Source organism: Amborella trichopoda, chromosome 6, assembly GCF_054954075.1.
Source record: "Amborella trichopoda isolate Santa Cruz 75 chromosome 6, AtrichopodaSantaCruz75HAP2 v2.0, whole genome shotgun sequence".
In the NCBI taxonomy this organism is placed as follows: Eukaryota; Viridiplantae; Streptophyta; class Magnoliopsida; order Amborellales; family Amborellaceae; genus Amborella; species Amborella trichopoda.
This window is the reverse complement of record NC_142341.1, coordinates 45,988,497-46,004,589: the sequence shown is the minus strand read 5'-3', so window position 1 is coordinate 46,004,589 and position 16,093 is coordinate 45,988,497. Positions and strand designations below refer to the sequence as shown.

General features: G+C 33.4%; 1 protein-coding gene across 1 annotated transcript; it reads left to right on the top strand.

Annotated features, from left to right (window-relative positions):
- Nucleotides 1-1,187: 1,187 nt before the first annotated feature.
- On the top strand, nucleotides 1,188-6,502 carry FRO8 (ferric reduction oxidase 8). The gene is made up of 8 exons (XM_006852283.4): nucleotides 1,188-1,520; nucleotides 1,611-1,704; nucleotides 3,333-3,518; nucleotides 3,630-3,867; nucleotides 4,473-4,800; nucleotides 4,882-5,140; nucleotides 5,253-5,917; nucleotides 6,070-6,502. Exons 1-8 carry the CDS (start codon nucleotides 1,364-1,366, stop codon nucleotides 6,246-6,248), a joined length of 2,106 nt encoding a protein of 701 aa, XP_006852345.3. The 5' UTR covers nucleotides 1,188-1,363; the 3' UTR covers nucleotides 6,249-6,502.
- Nucleotides 6,503-16,093: the final 9,591 nt, after the last annotated feature.

Here is a 16,093-nt window from a genome sequence, read left to right as displayed (position 1 = left end):
TCAGACCTAGGCCTCAAGGTCCCCACCACAGAACTGCAACTGACCTGACTGGCACTTATAGCTATCACCCACAACCAAGAAAATGAGTGCTTTCATTTCAACATTCCCAAGTGGGTATTCTCAAGTCCCTAATATCCCACCAAATGTGGGAGAATACCTAGCATGTTTGGCACAAACGTCATTGGAGAATCTTCATTTGAATTCACAACCCAACAAGTGTCCAACTCACCCAGACTAGTAGTCATTTGCGCACGCATACGCTCATGGATGATAAATGCGATGAAGAGTAACCCAATGAGAATTCTAGATATTCATAAATATGGAGCATTTCTCTATGAAACTTGGAAAAAAGAGGTTGTCGTTCAATTGATAAAGTAGCCTTGGGAAAATTTTGTTATCACAGAGAAAGGTTAAGATCCAAAATTCAGAAAAAATGACCAAGTTGAAGAAAAACTCACCAAAGTTTTGGATTTGGAAGAAATGGGACGCTCAATATCAAGCCATGTGAACAAGTTTAGGCTAAACTTGATTCTAAATTTTGTCCGAAATTGGTGAAAGTTCAGTGTGAAACAAGCAATTACAGTAAGATAATTTACTGGCCATTGTTGTTTTCATCTTGGATAACCACACAGTTTTAGGCTGATTGCTCGCCAACTGAAGGCAGTATTTTTCTGATCCTGGAAAAAGGAAGCATTTTTTCCATTCTTTCAAAATTAAAGGAGTCATTCAAAAAGAAGTATCACTAAATTCGTAATTGAGCAATATCATGGGTGTCCTCCCCAATTCAAAGTCTCTGTCGAAATCATGTTTTTTGTACCAATCTATCAAAGCTTCCTGGACCCCCACCATCTTCTGCAAGAACTTTGTCATCGTGACCTTAACCAAGTGGAGTAAAGATATGGCTCTTGTAGATGCCCAAACCGAACGAGACAGAAAGGAAACAACAAATTTGACCTTGAGAAGATTCCTTTTAGATACATGAAAAGTTGAGTGAGTATGACTCTTTAAAGATTTTTCTAAAATAATCAATTACTGCAGGTTATTCACATGGCACTCAGTGCAAGAGAGCCAACAAACTTGTTTTATGTACTACACAAAAATTGAGAATAGCCTCATAGCATAGCAATATTGGTATGGTGATTAATATTATTTAGTACTATAAATTAAGCTTGCAAGTCTTCATCCATAGCTAGCATGGATACAAATTCTCCTTTCAGTGTGCATCGTACCTTTGCATAACTTTTGGCAGCTCAACAATATATAAGCATTACCACCCACCAAATTCAGAGACATTACATGTCATATGTGAAATAGTTTCAAGAAAAATATTGCACCTGAGAGTCAGCTCTTGTAAGAAAGAAGGATGTCAAGTGCAAGCTTGCAGATTATACTCAAAGTGTTAATGTTAATAATATCTGTTTCTTGGGCATGCTTGTGGCTACTCCGCCCTACTGAACTGTGGAAAAGATCATGGCGCGAAGCAGAACAAAGAACCACCAATTCACTCTATGGAATTTCAGGTGAAGCCACATATTCATCAAATCTATGCCATTTAGTACATCAATTGTTTATTTTTTCCTCTTCATTGAAGGAGTGCTCCGCTTTTGCAGGTCTTGACATTTTAGCGTTCTCCACCCCAATGATCGTAGTGGCCATAATTGGTTTTATATATTTACAACTGGGAGTAAGCAAATCAAAATCCCGGTAGGGAGTTTTTCTCCTTTTCCCAATAAATGGGCGTCTATTATTAGATTGATCCCCAAGAGATTAGATGTTGGATTCGCTTGTATTTTCAGATGTACTTGGTGCTTAAAAAGGAACTGCAGTAGGCATGTCAAACAGTTCTTACATTGCTGATTGATCCATGGGAAATTTATATATTTGTGTTATATAGAAGCATTGTACCTTTTTATTTGATTTTATTTTATGATGTTAACCTTTAATTATGAAAAGACAAGTACAAGAGACCTAGGCAATCCACAGGGGTAGATGCTCTAGGAGAGAAAATAAAACAAAAGGGCAGATATATAAGTATTGTATATTCAGATGGAGATATGTACATATGAGGGAATTTCTACAGTACCTCGCTCATTGTCCATCACCAACCAAATTCCATCGCATGGCCATAATCATCTGATATGGTATTTTAATTTTAATATTTTTTTCTACAAATCCTACTCACCTCAAATTTTGAGGGTGTGTGCACCCAAAAATTATGAAAATTAATTCAAATAATAAACTGACACAAAAAATCCTTAGTAATATTTCAAGGGTTTTTTGGTCACTTTTGTCTTTGGTTTTTTTTTCTTTTCTTTTCTTTTTGGTAACGATTAGAAGTACACACTTGCCAAATTTAAGGTGAATCTGATTCATATAAAAATATATATAATCATTCAAACACTATTAGATGACCATGTCTAATGAAATTCGGATAGTGATCCAATGAAATTCGGATAGTGATGCCAGAGAGCAAAGCACGATCCCTTTCGCTCATTGGCACTTCTACGTGTTTTCCATGCGTGTGTGTGTGGATTATTCTTGATTACACCACTCTAGTGTTGTGAATTAGAATATTCTTTTATGTTCAAAAAAGACTTTTGACAATAAATTGTTGATGTATTTTAAGAATGATATTTTTGTCATTTTAAAATTCCTTCAAAAATCAATTCCAAATTTAAAGAAATTATTTTGACGTTTTGAATCATGTTAAAATTTAGAAGGCAATTCCAAATTATAAATATGCCCTTTCTAAAAGTTTCAAACAGCTTATTGCTAAAGTAATTACAGCTTTATAAAAGTATATTATAGTAAAAAATTGTTGCGTAGAAAATTCTGAGTTTACCACTTTTGAGAGCCCATAATTGTAATTTTAGATGTATTATAAGATCCAATCATCATTCAACAAGTCAAAAGAATCTTTTTAAATTTGAAATTGAATTTTAGAGGGAGCAAGGGGGGGGGGGGGGTTTATTTATTTATTGAAGGATATGAGTGTGTGACTCTACATAAGAATAAGTAGGAGCCGGACTTTCAAAATTATTTCTTGCAACATTTATCATTAATTCGTAAAGCCTTTGTCCTAAAAGATCACTCTCATATGTTATCTAAATCCAGCAATTAACTTATTCGAAAATATTTAAATCAATAATTAAAATCTATTCTTCGTCTAATTATGAGCTGGAGCATTGTGCATTGCATGTGCCATTGACTAATATGTGTGTGTAGATATAACTGGTGCTAGGTTTTTCTTCCTACCAGAGCAATGGGAATAGCCTTCAATTGATTGGGGCTTCATATTCAAGTCTTGCATCTTGACGAACTTTCACTTGCAGATGTAGAAGGACTTTGAATAGAAACTTATCAAATCCAATCATAATTCGGAGCCCCATGGGCATCGTATCCATGAAAGAGGTTCTGACAACTAGTGTGTTCATCATCTTCCTAGGATGGACCTTTTACTCCAACACGTACAATGGTTTCAAAAAGATGAAACACTCAGAATCAGAAAATTGGCAACCGTGGGTACTCCAAACTTTTCTACTCTCAAAGTTCTCTAGTTTTCTGGATTTAACTATCATCAGTAAGTATATTCACACTTCTAAAGCTTGACAACTATGTATATGTACTAGCTGGTATTTCAAGACAATGAAGATAGGAGTCAAGTTTGGATTCGTAGCAGAAGCATGCCTTGCCTTGCTTCTCTTTCCTATTTTGAGGGTGTTGGCCTTACCTCAGCTACTTGGGCTCCAGTATGAAGTTTCAGTCAGATATCACATATGGTTGGGAAACACGATGATGCTATTTTCAGTGTTACATGGTTTTACCATCATGTTTGCATGGGGAATCAAGCACAGCCTTCAAGAAGAGGTATACAAGAGGAGCTTTTTTTGTTGTGTAAAATGCCACGACATAGAATTATTCTGCATTGTATTAACTGAATTTCTAACTCCAGTAACCATTTGCTTCTTTAAGTGTACCTAAAACCTTAATTTGTAGGGCACACATAATGAGTTACCCTCTCATTCCATGGATCCATTGCTTATGTGATCTTCTTATGCAAATGATTTCTAGCTATCTACGATATAAAAATAAGCAGACAAAGATTATGGACTAAGGGAACAATAAAAACAATATGTAGTTGCACACTGGATAAAACAGGGAGAAATCACATATAGTTCAGTCCCAAGGTTAGTGACCTTGAAAATATGTAATATATTTTCAAACCCATGATCAGTCAATAGAAATACCTTAAAAATGGAATAATACCTAAGGCTAAATTGGAAAAGTGAGCACAAGAATCCAATTCTTAACCTAGTAGCAATTAAAATATGCTGACGCAATGTCAAAACAATGTGTACATTTTCATCTGATTGTAGGATCTTAATCTAAATGTATGGCTCATTGCTCAAATTCTTACTATGCATTATGGGAATGTACATGACACTGAAATGTTATTGTTCTTTGATCTACAGCTACTCAAGTGGCAGAAAACCGGGTCCGTTAACCTGGCAGGAGAATTTGCCCTGATGGCTGGGCTTATCATTTGGATTACATCAATTTATTATATAAGAAGGAAGTGGTTTGAGTTATTTTACTGGACCCACCATTTATATGGAGTATTCATAGTCTTTTTCTTATTCCATGTTGGAGATCGGCATTTCTACACAGTTATTTCAGGGGTTCTTCTTTTCACCCTAGACAAGATTCTAAGAATAGTTCAATCAAAGGCAACCACTAGTCTTATTTGTGCCCGCATATTGCCATGCCAAGCAATTGAGCTAATTCTCTCAAAGCATCCCAGTAAGTCTCAATAGAACTTTCATAGACACTTCCCTCAACAATTAAAATTGGTATCTTGCTCATTTCCTAGTCTTATGGCAGGTATGAAATACACTGCAACAAGCACGATATTTGTAAAGATACCAACCATATCGAAGTTTCAGTGGCATCCATTTAGTATCGCATCCAGCTCAAGTACAGATACTGATAGAATCTCAATTATAGCCAAGTGCCAAGGGGAATGGACAAAGTCACTATACAATACCATACATGATGCATTGGATTCAAGTGGCAATCAAATTAAGTCCCTCCCAGTTGCAATAGAAGGACCCTATGGAGCCATCTCAGAGTCCTACCTAAGGCATGCGTGTTTAATTTATTTATTCATGCATCGATTTATGTATTTTATTGGGTAGTTCAACGGTGGTCATGATAGTTAAAGGTAGTAATATAATATAATTTTGATGCTGCAGATATGAAAGCTTACTTTTGGTTGCTGGAGGGAGTGGTATAACTCCATTTCTGAGCATTTTGCAGGAGGTTGCTACTAGAAATAGAAACAAAAAGTTTAGTCAAAGAATTCAATTGATATACATTGTGAAAAAGTCAAAAGACCTCACAATAATGAATACAATTTCAACAGTGCTCCTAAATCGCACTGCTCAGCAAGAAGGGTGGCTGAAATTGCAAGTTTTTGTGACTCAAGAACAAAGGCCAAGAACCACACTAGGAGAACTGCTATACAGACAATCTCATATAAAATCAGTATGCTTTGATGCAAGTTACTCAAAGAATTATATTTCAGAACCTGAGAGTCTACCATGGAGAGCTACACTAATAGCATTTCATTTCATAATATTCCTTGCATCGCTTGGGTGCCTAAACCATGCATTTCTTCATCCCCCTTACAAGGCAAATCCTTCTTGGGTTAGGGCTCTATGCAGAAAAGGTGCTCTCATAACAGCCATGATATGCAGTGCTTCAGCTGCAGCTTTACTGAGATGGCAAAAGATGAGGAATGAAACACGGACAACCTCTAAGATTCATGGCACAAATACTGAACTCCAATTGTTGGAAGAACAAACCCCATTTTGTGATAATCACACTATACATTATAGACAGAGGCCAGATTTTCAAGGTAATTTCCACTATTTTCCTACTTTACCATTCTATTACTTGTCATTTCTACTGCCTGCTAATTATCTCTGGGTCAGATAATATTTCAGCTACTTGATACGTTAAATAAACATAGTTTTAGACTGCTAGCTACTTTAATTGTTTTATTGGCAGATATATTTTCAAGCTATGAAAAACAAGAAGGTGAATCCAGTGTAAGGGTACTTGTTTGCGGGCCAGAATCAATGCAGAAGTCTGTGGCATCTGTTTGCAGACAATACGCTTTTGGACCTAAAAAGGATGAAAAAAGGAGGCCCTCATTCATCTTTCAATCACTTAACTTTTCTCTCTAGTGTTTAACCCCCCTGAGGTGATCCAAGAAGTTTATAGCAGAACACATGACCTCAGAAAGATCAAGAAAGCCATACACAAGTTTGTGAAGCATTGCGAGTATCCTTACAGAAGGAACTTGAAGAAATAAATGCTAGTTAGATTAGGCATATGAGACAATAAGTGTTAAAATTGACTTGCCCGTCGTATTAGCCTAATTCTGTTTTAACAGCCTGATAAAATAAGTGTTAAAATTGGCATCGCCTTCATATTAGCATAATTCTTCTTCAACAGCCTAACCGCCTTGTGCTGCACCATTTCTTGGTGCACGTTACGTTTTATAAAAGTGAATATTTATATATATATATTACTTTAATTGAGAGATGGTTGAGTTGGAAAATGGATTATCAATGCAGTGGAACTGAATATACAAGTAATGTCCTTCAACTCAGTGAAGCTGCACAATTAGCATACTCTTAGATTTGTGTGGACCCACAAAAGCCACCCAATACCCAATCATCCAGTTTGACATTCAACCTATATACAAGGATATCAAGAGTTTTATGTGGACCTAACATGGACAGCTATCTCAATAAGTCAACCCAGATGCCCGATTTGGGATGTATGTAATCTATTTAAAAGTTTAAAACTGGTAAATTGCACCAATAGAACAAGTAAGGTGAACTCAAGCACTGACTCGCCAGGGGCCGAGCTCGAGTCCCCCTGGTCCAACTCAGACCCGGCCAATTTTTAAAAAGAAACTTTGAAAAAATTGGGAAACTCAGTTAAAATAATGGTTTTTCGACCAGGAATTGCCTGGCTCTGGATCCAAGCTGACCTAGGTGATTCCAAGTCGGCTCAGCGATTTTTAAATCATTGAATAGAACAATTAGGTAGGCTAGTATTATTAATATGGGACACGCGCACAACACACCCTCAAACAAATTCATATACATAGAAACATGCACATATACATGGAAAAGTAACATTAATATCTAGATGATCCAGCATGGCAAATTAGAAAAAGTAGTCTCAATAGAGAGAAGCTTCAGCTGAGAGTTTCAAAACTCTGAAAGAGTTCCCACATGATATTTCATACAATGAAATGTCGAGATCGTTATATAAAAAAAAATTGTGCTGCACATGTGAGACTCCATCCAGGAGTATTACCCAGAATATTTAAAGTTTTTAGTTTCTTGTAAATAGTGAATGAATCAAATTGGTTCTGAATCCTCTCTTTGAGTTTGAACGGAGAAAATTGGCAACATTTACTAGGCAAAAAAAGGGCAAAAAATGTGCATGTTAGCCACACTTGATTGGAGAAGCATGAATTGCACAATATGAGTCTCTGTAACTATCTCGAAAAAGCACTCTTGTGCTAGTAACAGATATGGATATCTCAAAAATTGATAAATTTCTCTCAGATAACCCCATTCATATATAAGCCTAGTACAAATCCTGAGACAATTTTGACAGAAACCTGTAACTCGTAAAACGGATGAATTTCAGATCAAACACCAAAAGTGGTATCTTAGCTTAGGATGATGCCGAAGAAATTTTCAAAAAAAAGGTAACCTCAAAATGGATGAACAATCTCTCAGACACCCAATATCATAGGTTAGCTTTCTAGCTTAGCATAAAAAGGTAAGACAACTGAGATAAAATTGTGAACTCAACTCAAAACATTCTGAGATACTTCCATTTACCTAATCCCAACTATGTTCTTCCTGCAGTTTCTTCCTACATTCTCGAGGGGTTTATAGACAAATGAATCTCAGTAACTTGGCCCTAAAAATGAAAATATCAGAATTTCCAAAATGGAACTGAAAGTACTTTAATTCCAATTGTTAACCATGCCAAGTTTGATCGGAAAAACTTGCAGGTTACTAATATTCACTGTGAGAAAAAACATATAAATAAATTATTTATTTTAATGCAAGATTATCACAATCACTCATCTTTTGGATAGTAGTCCAAAAAAATCTTGAACCTGACTCGCCCATGTGCCACATTATCCAAAAAACCTCTCGAACCGGACTCGCCCCTGCGCCACCGAGGTCGCCCATGTGCCACAGGGCCTCACCCATGTGCCACATAGGTGGCACGCACATGTAGGTGTGATGCCCTAGTGTTTTCACTCGTGTGTTTATTTTCTAATTACGTAATTATTTATATAGCATATTTGAATACTCATCTTTCGATGTGGGATAATTCTCAACATTATTAAATGAAAACAGAATGTAAATATATGCTATTAATAGACAATTTTAAATACATATGCTAAGGAGGCATGATGGTTATCACTAATATTTTTTGCTTTTACTTCTCAAGTTCGAATCCCCTTTTAGGGTATATAATAGTATATCCCTTCATGAGCTAACTTTTGTTCCCCCTTGGGCATATAATAAATTAAAATGTTATTTTCAAAATTTGTACGTATTTTATTAATTTTTACATTGATAACCAAATCTCTTATTTTATTTATTAATTTTTACATTATAAATCATGTGATGTACTATTTTTCTTACAGTTGTCAATAATACATTTTAAATTAGATAATATTATAAAATATTTTTAATTTGTTATTATTTATCTAATAAAATAGTTATAAAATGTAAACTAATAATTATAATTTCAGTATATAATATTATAATTAGTTCGGTTGTAATAATTTTGGATTATAGTTAGTTAGGCTGTAATAATTTGGGTTTTCTTAGCGGATTAAGATTTTTTGCCAAAACGAGATTTTAATGGCCATTCTTTCATTGATTTAATCTACTCTTTATTATAGTCTATGTATAATTATATATTTTATCCATGATAATTCTATGATTTTTCTTTTATGTGATACAAATTTAATACTTAAGTTTATACAGGGAATGAGCATCTCAATATTAACAAATTGATGAAAATAATGAAAGTTAATAATGTAGTACCCTCATTTCTTATTGGATTCCTAAAAAACAACATTTATAATGAATTTTAATAATTTTTTCAGATTTTTTTGAAGTTTTAATCCGATCGTTTCAGCAAATTCTCGATCCGGATCGCCGATTCACCGATCTGGATCGGTTTTTGAGGTGCCCGATCCGGGTCACTAATCCAGTTTTTAAACCATTGCTCTAAAACATCAGAGCCTACCTCACAAACTTCACTAGAGGTTGTTTTGATGCCTAAATATCTTCAAATTGATCATCTCGACATCTAAGTGTTGGAAATAGTGCAATGCCGTTTTAGACCATCAATTTTTAAGGTTTTAAAATTTTATAGATCTATTCGATCTACTTTAAATTTTATAATTATAAACTTTAAATTTTATAATTACAGATGAAAAGATATTTTAAAGCTTTCACAAATATTTCCAGTATTAAAACTATATCTCTAGACACTATTTGAAAGTGGGCTCTAATTTGATTGGTTAGAGTCTCGGCTCTATACGAACTGCACCATTTCCACCATCCATTTTCAAGAGACCGAGGTTTGTATAAGGTGTCAACCTTATACTATGTATAAGGTGTACCTCGAAACTAAGTCAAAGATGTAGTTTTGGTGCCGCAAAGCCTTGAGATATATGAAATATCTATTGTTATCCCAATTATGAAATTTAAAGTTTTGGAAATGGTTACGATCTAGCGGATCTATAAACAATTGAAAATCTTGAAAATGGACGGTCTACATGACAGGTTAGAAGTTGAACTATTTGTAGTGCTAGAAATCCTATTTTTTTCATGTCTATGAATCTTTAGGTCAAGATGATCGATTTGACGGTTTTCTATCATAGAAATAAACTTTTCTAGTGGATTTTTTAAGTGTATATTACCAGTGTAGTGTAAGGTTGACACCTTATATGATTTTTTTCTTTTATCTATCTTTATATATTAAGCGAGAGAATGACCCTTTTATTTTTGTACATGTCATTCTCTCATTAAAAAAATAAGAAAATATCTCTATAGACTTTATTTTCAACTTTCATTTCTCCATTGACCTAAGGTTTTAAATCATATCGTACTACATAGAAATTCACTCTTTTATATCTCCTGCCCTAAACATATTTTATTCATTTTTTACTAATTTTTTTTACCCAAACAACTTAAAAAAGACATTGTTTTCCAAACCCCTCTCTTTCTTGACATGATTCTCTTTCTCTCTCCAACGATTAACCTCCAAACTTCCTCTCTCTCTATCTTCTCTCTTAAAACCACCACCACCACTACCACCACCATTGAAAGCCCGAGAGAGATTAGAGCTTAACTTGGGCAGTGGAGTATATCGACGGAGGCGCTACAAGAGTGGGGTAGCTTGGCAGATATAGAGGTATTGATCTTGATGCAGAGGTTGGGGTCAGTGGAGTCTTTGATAAAGATGCAGAAGTACTTTGCCACTCTTCTCCACCACCTGCTTCAACCCCCCGAAGCAGTCCTTGGTGGATGTCACCGCCTCCCCCTGCCCGTACGACAGGCACGTCGCTAGGCCCATCAGCTGCTCCATGCACTCGTTCCTGTCCTCCCCTAGGTTACCTCCCACTTCCTCTACCCCTCCTAAAACCACCACTACCACTACCTCCCACTTCCCCACCCCCTTTACCTAAAGAGAGAATCCCAACTGAACCATAAGACAAAGCCCTCACCTCAAGAAAATTATCAATCCTCATTCTCTAGCGAAAGCTTCAGGCCAAATCATCTGATAATAAATTCACTCTAAATTTTGGTCCTCTAGGCTTTAACGGTACACAACCAAAAATGCAGAGAGCTGCAAGGACCTTTAGACCAAAGTCTCAGGTTTTACTTTCTAGATCCTTTGTATTTGGCCCCATTTTTCATGATTTTGGAGGAAATTCGAAGTTGGGTGTTCCTATTTCCAGCCATTTTTATTTCTCCCAATCTCGCCATTCTAGCAAAAAAATTGTCATTGATTTTAGCCAATTCCCGCCTGAAAGAATCAAGAACTTCCCGATCATTGCACGTAACGATCATGGGAAAGCGACTACGGCCGATAGGTTTTTGGAGCTCACTGGAACCATCAAGAAAGGGCTTGGCCAACCGCAATACGCCGATAATAAATTCCGGTGACCCCATTGCAAGCCGAGAGTAAGAGCAAGAGAGCAGCTAAAGAGAAGGTGGGTAAGAAGAAGAAGAGAGCGTGAGGAGAGAGAAAAAGAGTTAGACAAAAGGTGCCTTTAATAATTTGTTGAGTAATGATCATTTGAGATCCTCCCACACCCATATGTGTAAGAACCCATAAGATCACCATTAAATTTGGCACATGTCTCTAGAAAAGTTATCACATAAGTGTGAGACTTGACTTTTCTAGAGATATGTGCCAAATTTAAAGGTGATCCTTTAAGGTCCTACACACATGGGTATGGGAGGGTCTTAAAGGATCATTACTCTAATTTGTTCGGGTTAAAAGTAGATAAAGTTATTTGGGGGTTAGAAGATAGGTTTAGATATTTTGGGTTTAGGAAAAAATGAAAGTTAAAAATGGGGTCTATGGAGATATTTTCTCTAAAAAAATCTTACATCTTTTTAAAATTCTTTTTGTTATCTCTCTCTTATTTATATTATCTATGGTTTCTCTCTCTACAGTTTCTATCTCTGTCTCCCTGTTTTCTAAAATCTCTCATCTCTCCTTTATTTATATCATATACGGTTTCCCTCTCCTTTATTTATATCATATACGGTTTCCCTCTCTACAGTTTCTATCTCTCTCTCTCTCTTTTATTAAATTCTCTCTTACCTCTCTCTTATTTATACCATTTACGGTTTCTCTCTCTATAATTTATATATCTCTTTTGTTCTTTCTTAATGTCTTTCAACTCTCTCTTATTTATATATTTACGGTTTCTCCCTCTCCCTCTCAAATATCTCTTTCTCTTATATAATCTACATCTATCTCTCTCCTTTTTTTCTAGAATCTATTTACTTTCTATTTATCATAACTCTCTCCCTCCCCACAGTTTCTCTCTCTTTTTATTTTATCTATTTTGTCGTAATTGTAGTTAATGTTTTAAAGTGTGATAACTACCAAAAAGGTATAATAAAAAAACTCATTATTTCTCTCCTATAATAAATAAACCAATTATTTTTTCCCTACCACGTTAGCTTTTTTTTATTTTTTATGTGCTACTCTTTGTTATTTTGCCTAACTTGCACTAATTGCAATTAATGGCTCTATATGATAACTCTCATCATAAATCTCTCCCACATTTAGGATCTTTTTCCTTTAATCTCTCTCTCAATTTCTTCCTCCCAAAATATCTTCATAAGAAAAACCTCTTCCATCCTCTATCACCATAAACCCTCATGCGTCAGCTCAAAAGCCTATCATGCCCCATCTTAACCTATGAGAAAACAATGTATTTATCTTTCTCTCGAGTTCATTTCTTTATTGATATCTCACAATGATTTTTTACCTCGAAAATATTTTCCTAAGAGAAAAGTAGAAGGTATGATGTCTATCTCTATCTCTATATAGTATATTTTTCAAATTATAATATGGTTTTTTTACATATAAAAAATAAGTGGTTTGATCTCTCTCACAGGTCGTGAAAACTCAATTAGATTGAAAAAACTAAAGATTTAGATTCTTTAATAGTTCTAATTTTTTTATTATAAACTTGAAAATAGTAATAAAATAATACTTATTATTATTACTATTATTATTATTATTATTTTATTTTGATTGCCTATAACTTATTTATTTATGTTATTGTCTTTCAAGTTTTTTTACGAGTTATTTTTATCAAATAAGGTAAAACCCATGGATCTTAAATGCTAATGGAAAAATAATTTTTTTACCTTGATTTTTATGTTAAATTATATCAAACTTGTTTCTATCTCAATTTCACCCTTTTATGATTTTAACTACATTTGTTATATTTTAACTTTTATGAATATTCTAGCATTACATTTGTTTTTTTATGACAATAATAGCTTTCTCTTTCTATTTTCTAGGTGTGTTATTGTCTCTTTTGAACCCTTTATCATAAAACAAAATTAAATGACAAATTTGAGACACAAACAAAATCGATTTATCATTAAACATCATAATAAAAAAGAAAAATAATCATTTTTTATAGTATTCAAGATCAATGGGCCTTACCTTAAAAGATAAAAATAAAATAATAATAACAATAATAATAATAATTTAGTCGTTTCTTACTATTTTATTTTAGAGAAAAGTTTATATAAGGTTGCAACCTTAAAATGTAGAATTACAGATGCACCTCAAAAATCTATCAAAAAGGCTGTTTTAATGTTGAAAAACCTCTATTTGATCATCTCAACATCAAGATGTATGAATATATATATAAAAAAAGGTTTTTGAGTCGCATAAATGGTGCATCTTGCAACACATTATCTAGGCCGTCCATTTTCAAGATTTTCATATATTTATAGATCTCCTTGATTTTAATTATTTTTTGAGTTTAAAATTTTCTAATTAGATATGAGAATATATTTTAAGATAATCCTAATAATTTTTTACAACAAAATTAAATGTTATGATAAAATTTGGAGGTGCGACTTAATTGGATTGTTTAAGATTGCAACCTTATAAAAATCACAATCTTTATTTTAATAACAACAACAATAATAATAGAAACAACATAAAACAGTAATTTTGTTTCTATCTCAATTTTGACCTTTGCATATTTTAAATATAATATTTATATTTTAAAAGTTTTTATGATTAAGATAATATAATGTGATTTAGCATATATAAAATTTAATTATTTGTTTTCCTAGATACTTGAATATCTTTTATTTTCTAATTATGAGTTTTGAATTGTTAAAAATTATTCACAAGTGATATGTTGTGATCCCATCTCTAACTTCTTCTTACTAGTTTTCATTTGCACTATGTCCTTGATTCTTCAATTTAAAATAATATTAAAAATATTTTGGTCATATTTAGTCTGTTTTTTTATGACAACTAGTATATCTGAATTATTCTTCCTTTCATGCTTTTTATGTAAAGTTTATACTTCCTAAGTTAATACAATAAAAACCACGACCTATTGAAAATCCACATCCCTCATTAATATGCATTTTTTATTAAGCATAATGTATCTCCCTCACTAATAGGGTACATATTTTTTTTTATGATAATTTATCCTCTCACTCAAGTAACTATTTCCCATGTCTATTTTTAATAGAAATATGTGAGTTAAGAAAAAATAAAAATTATGTGTTAATCTCACCTCTCACCCCTAAATACCTCCCTCACTGATTATTTCTTCATCTCTTGTAGTTCTTTTTTCCTTAAATCTTTCTCCTCTCTCGTATTCTTGAAATTAGGTATTGATAAATATATATCAATTATTATCATTCTGTTGTTTATAATAAGGTTAATACTTCTTGAGTGTGCTTTAATGGACTAATATATTAGATATAAGCATTAATAGGACCTAATGTCTTAAATTAATATATTGGATATCATCATTAGCAAGACCCTGCATAAATTTATCTATTAGTTTTATTTATATAGTTTAAATCATTTATTTAAATCATCTTTATTATTTAATTGTAGAGAAAATGGATCCGTGTTAATTAATAATATATTAAATTAATGTTTACTATTATATTTATAATTAATTAATAAACTATTAAATTGTGAAGACAAATGAATTAAATTCTCTCTCTCTAAGACTGTATTTAATTAAAAAAAATTCAAAAATAAATATGTTTTAGTGATTAATATTAAATATCACATACAACACAGGTGCATGTTATTAGTTATATATTAAGCGATAAGACTATCCCGCTTATTCTTTCACCACGTGTCCCACGATATTAATAACTCTTTCTTCTCCACATATCTTTCATGTCTATACATATCATCTCATGCCCTCGCTCCCCTACATCTTTCTCATACCAATACATGTCATCTCATCCCATTCTTTCCTTTATTTAAGCATCCATCTTCTCTCTCTATTTTCTAATAACTCCATACCCCCCACGTTTCTCTCTCTTCTCTCCTCCTCTACATTAGTCTCTCTCTCTTCTCTCCCCTATATTAATCTCTTTATCTCTTCTACTCTTTCCATATTAACTATCTCTTATTTATTTTAATGTACTCTTTTTCCACATCTCCTTCTCACATTCTCTCTCTTCCTCCTACATTCATAAAAAGTCATAAATATAGGTAAATTTTTTTTAATGTAGACATAAATATAGGGAACTCTTTTTTAGTGTAATGTTTTTATGCCACTCTCTTCTTCCTACGTGTATAAAAGGATATAAATATAAGTAATTCTTTTTTTAGTTTTTATGTAACCCTTTTTTTAATATGATGTTTCTCTATATCTATCTTTCTGTTTAATTTACTCTATACCTCCTACATTTCTCTCTCGTCTCTATTTAATTTACTTTCTACGTCTTACATATCTCTCTCTCCCACTTTTTTCTCTCCTACTATGTAACAAGTCATTTTTGTCTCTCTAACTCCCATGTTTCTCTCCTCCTCCCACCTTTCTTTCTCCCACTATGTAACAGGTAATTAATGTCTCGTTAAGTCACAACTCATTCATTAGATATCTCTTATAACCTCTTTCCTTTGTCACTCATATCTCCCTCCTTAAATCTCTCCCTTAATATCTCCCTCCCTACCTCTCTTTAAGAAATTTTTTATCTCTCTCGTGATTTCTCTTTTCTCTTATTCATCTCTCCCTCTTTAGAAATCTCTCTCAATCTCTCCTTTCCTAAAGTTCTCATTAGGAATAACCTCTCCTGTCATATCTCACTTAAAAAGCTAAAACCCTTATACCCCAACTCAAAAGCATGTCACAAGCATGTCACACCCAAACTTACGAGAAAGCTCTCTCTTTGGACTATCTTAGTACTCTCTCTAATAGTTTTTTGTTAGAAAA

Excerpts from the sequence above, each read along its gene's own strand:
- FRO8 (XM_006852283.4), top strand. The coding sequence starts at position 1,364 with ATGTCAAGTGCAAGCTTGCAGATTATACTCAAAGTGTTAATGTTAATA. Across the intron at positions 1,521-1,610 it reads TTCACTCTATGGAATTTCAG|GTCTTGACATTTTAGCGTTC; the intron begins GTGAAGCCACAT and ends CCGCTTTTGCAG. Across the intron at positions 3,519-3,629 it reads GAATCAGAAAATTGGCAACC|CTGGTATTTCAAGACAATGA; the intron begins GTGGGTACTCCA and ends TATATGTACTAG.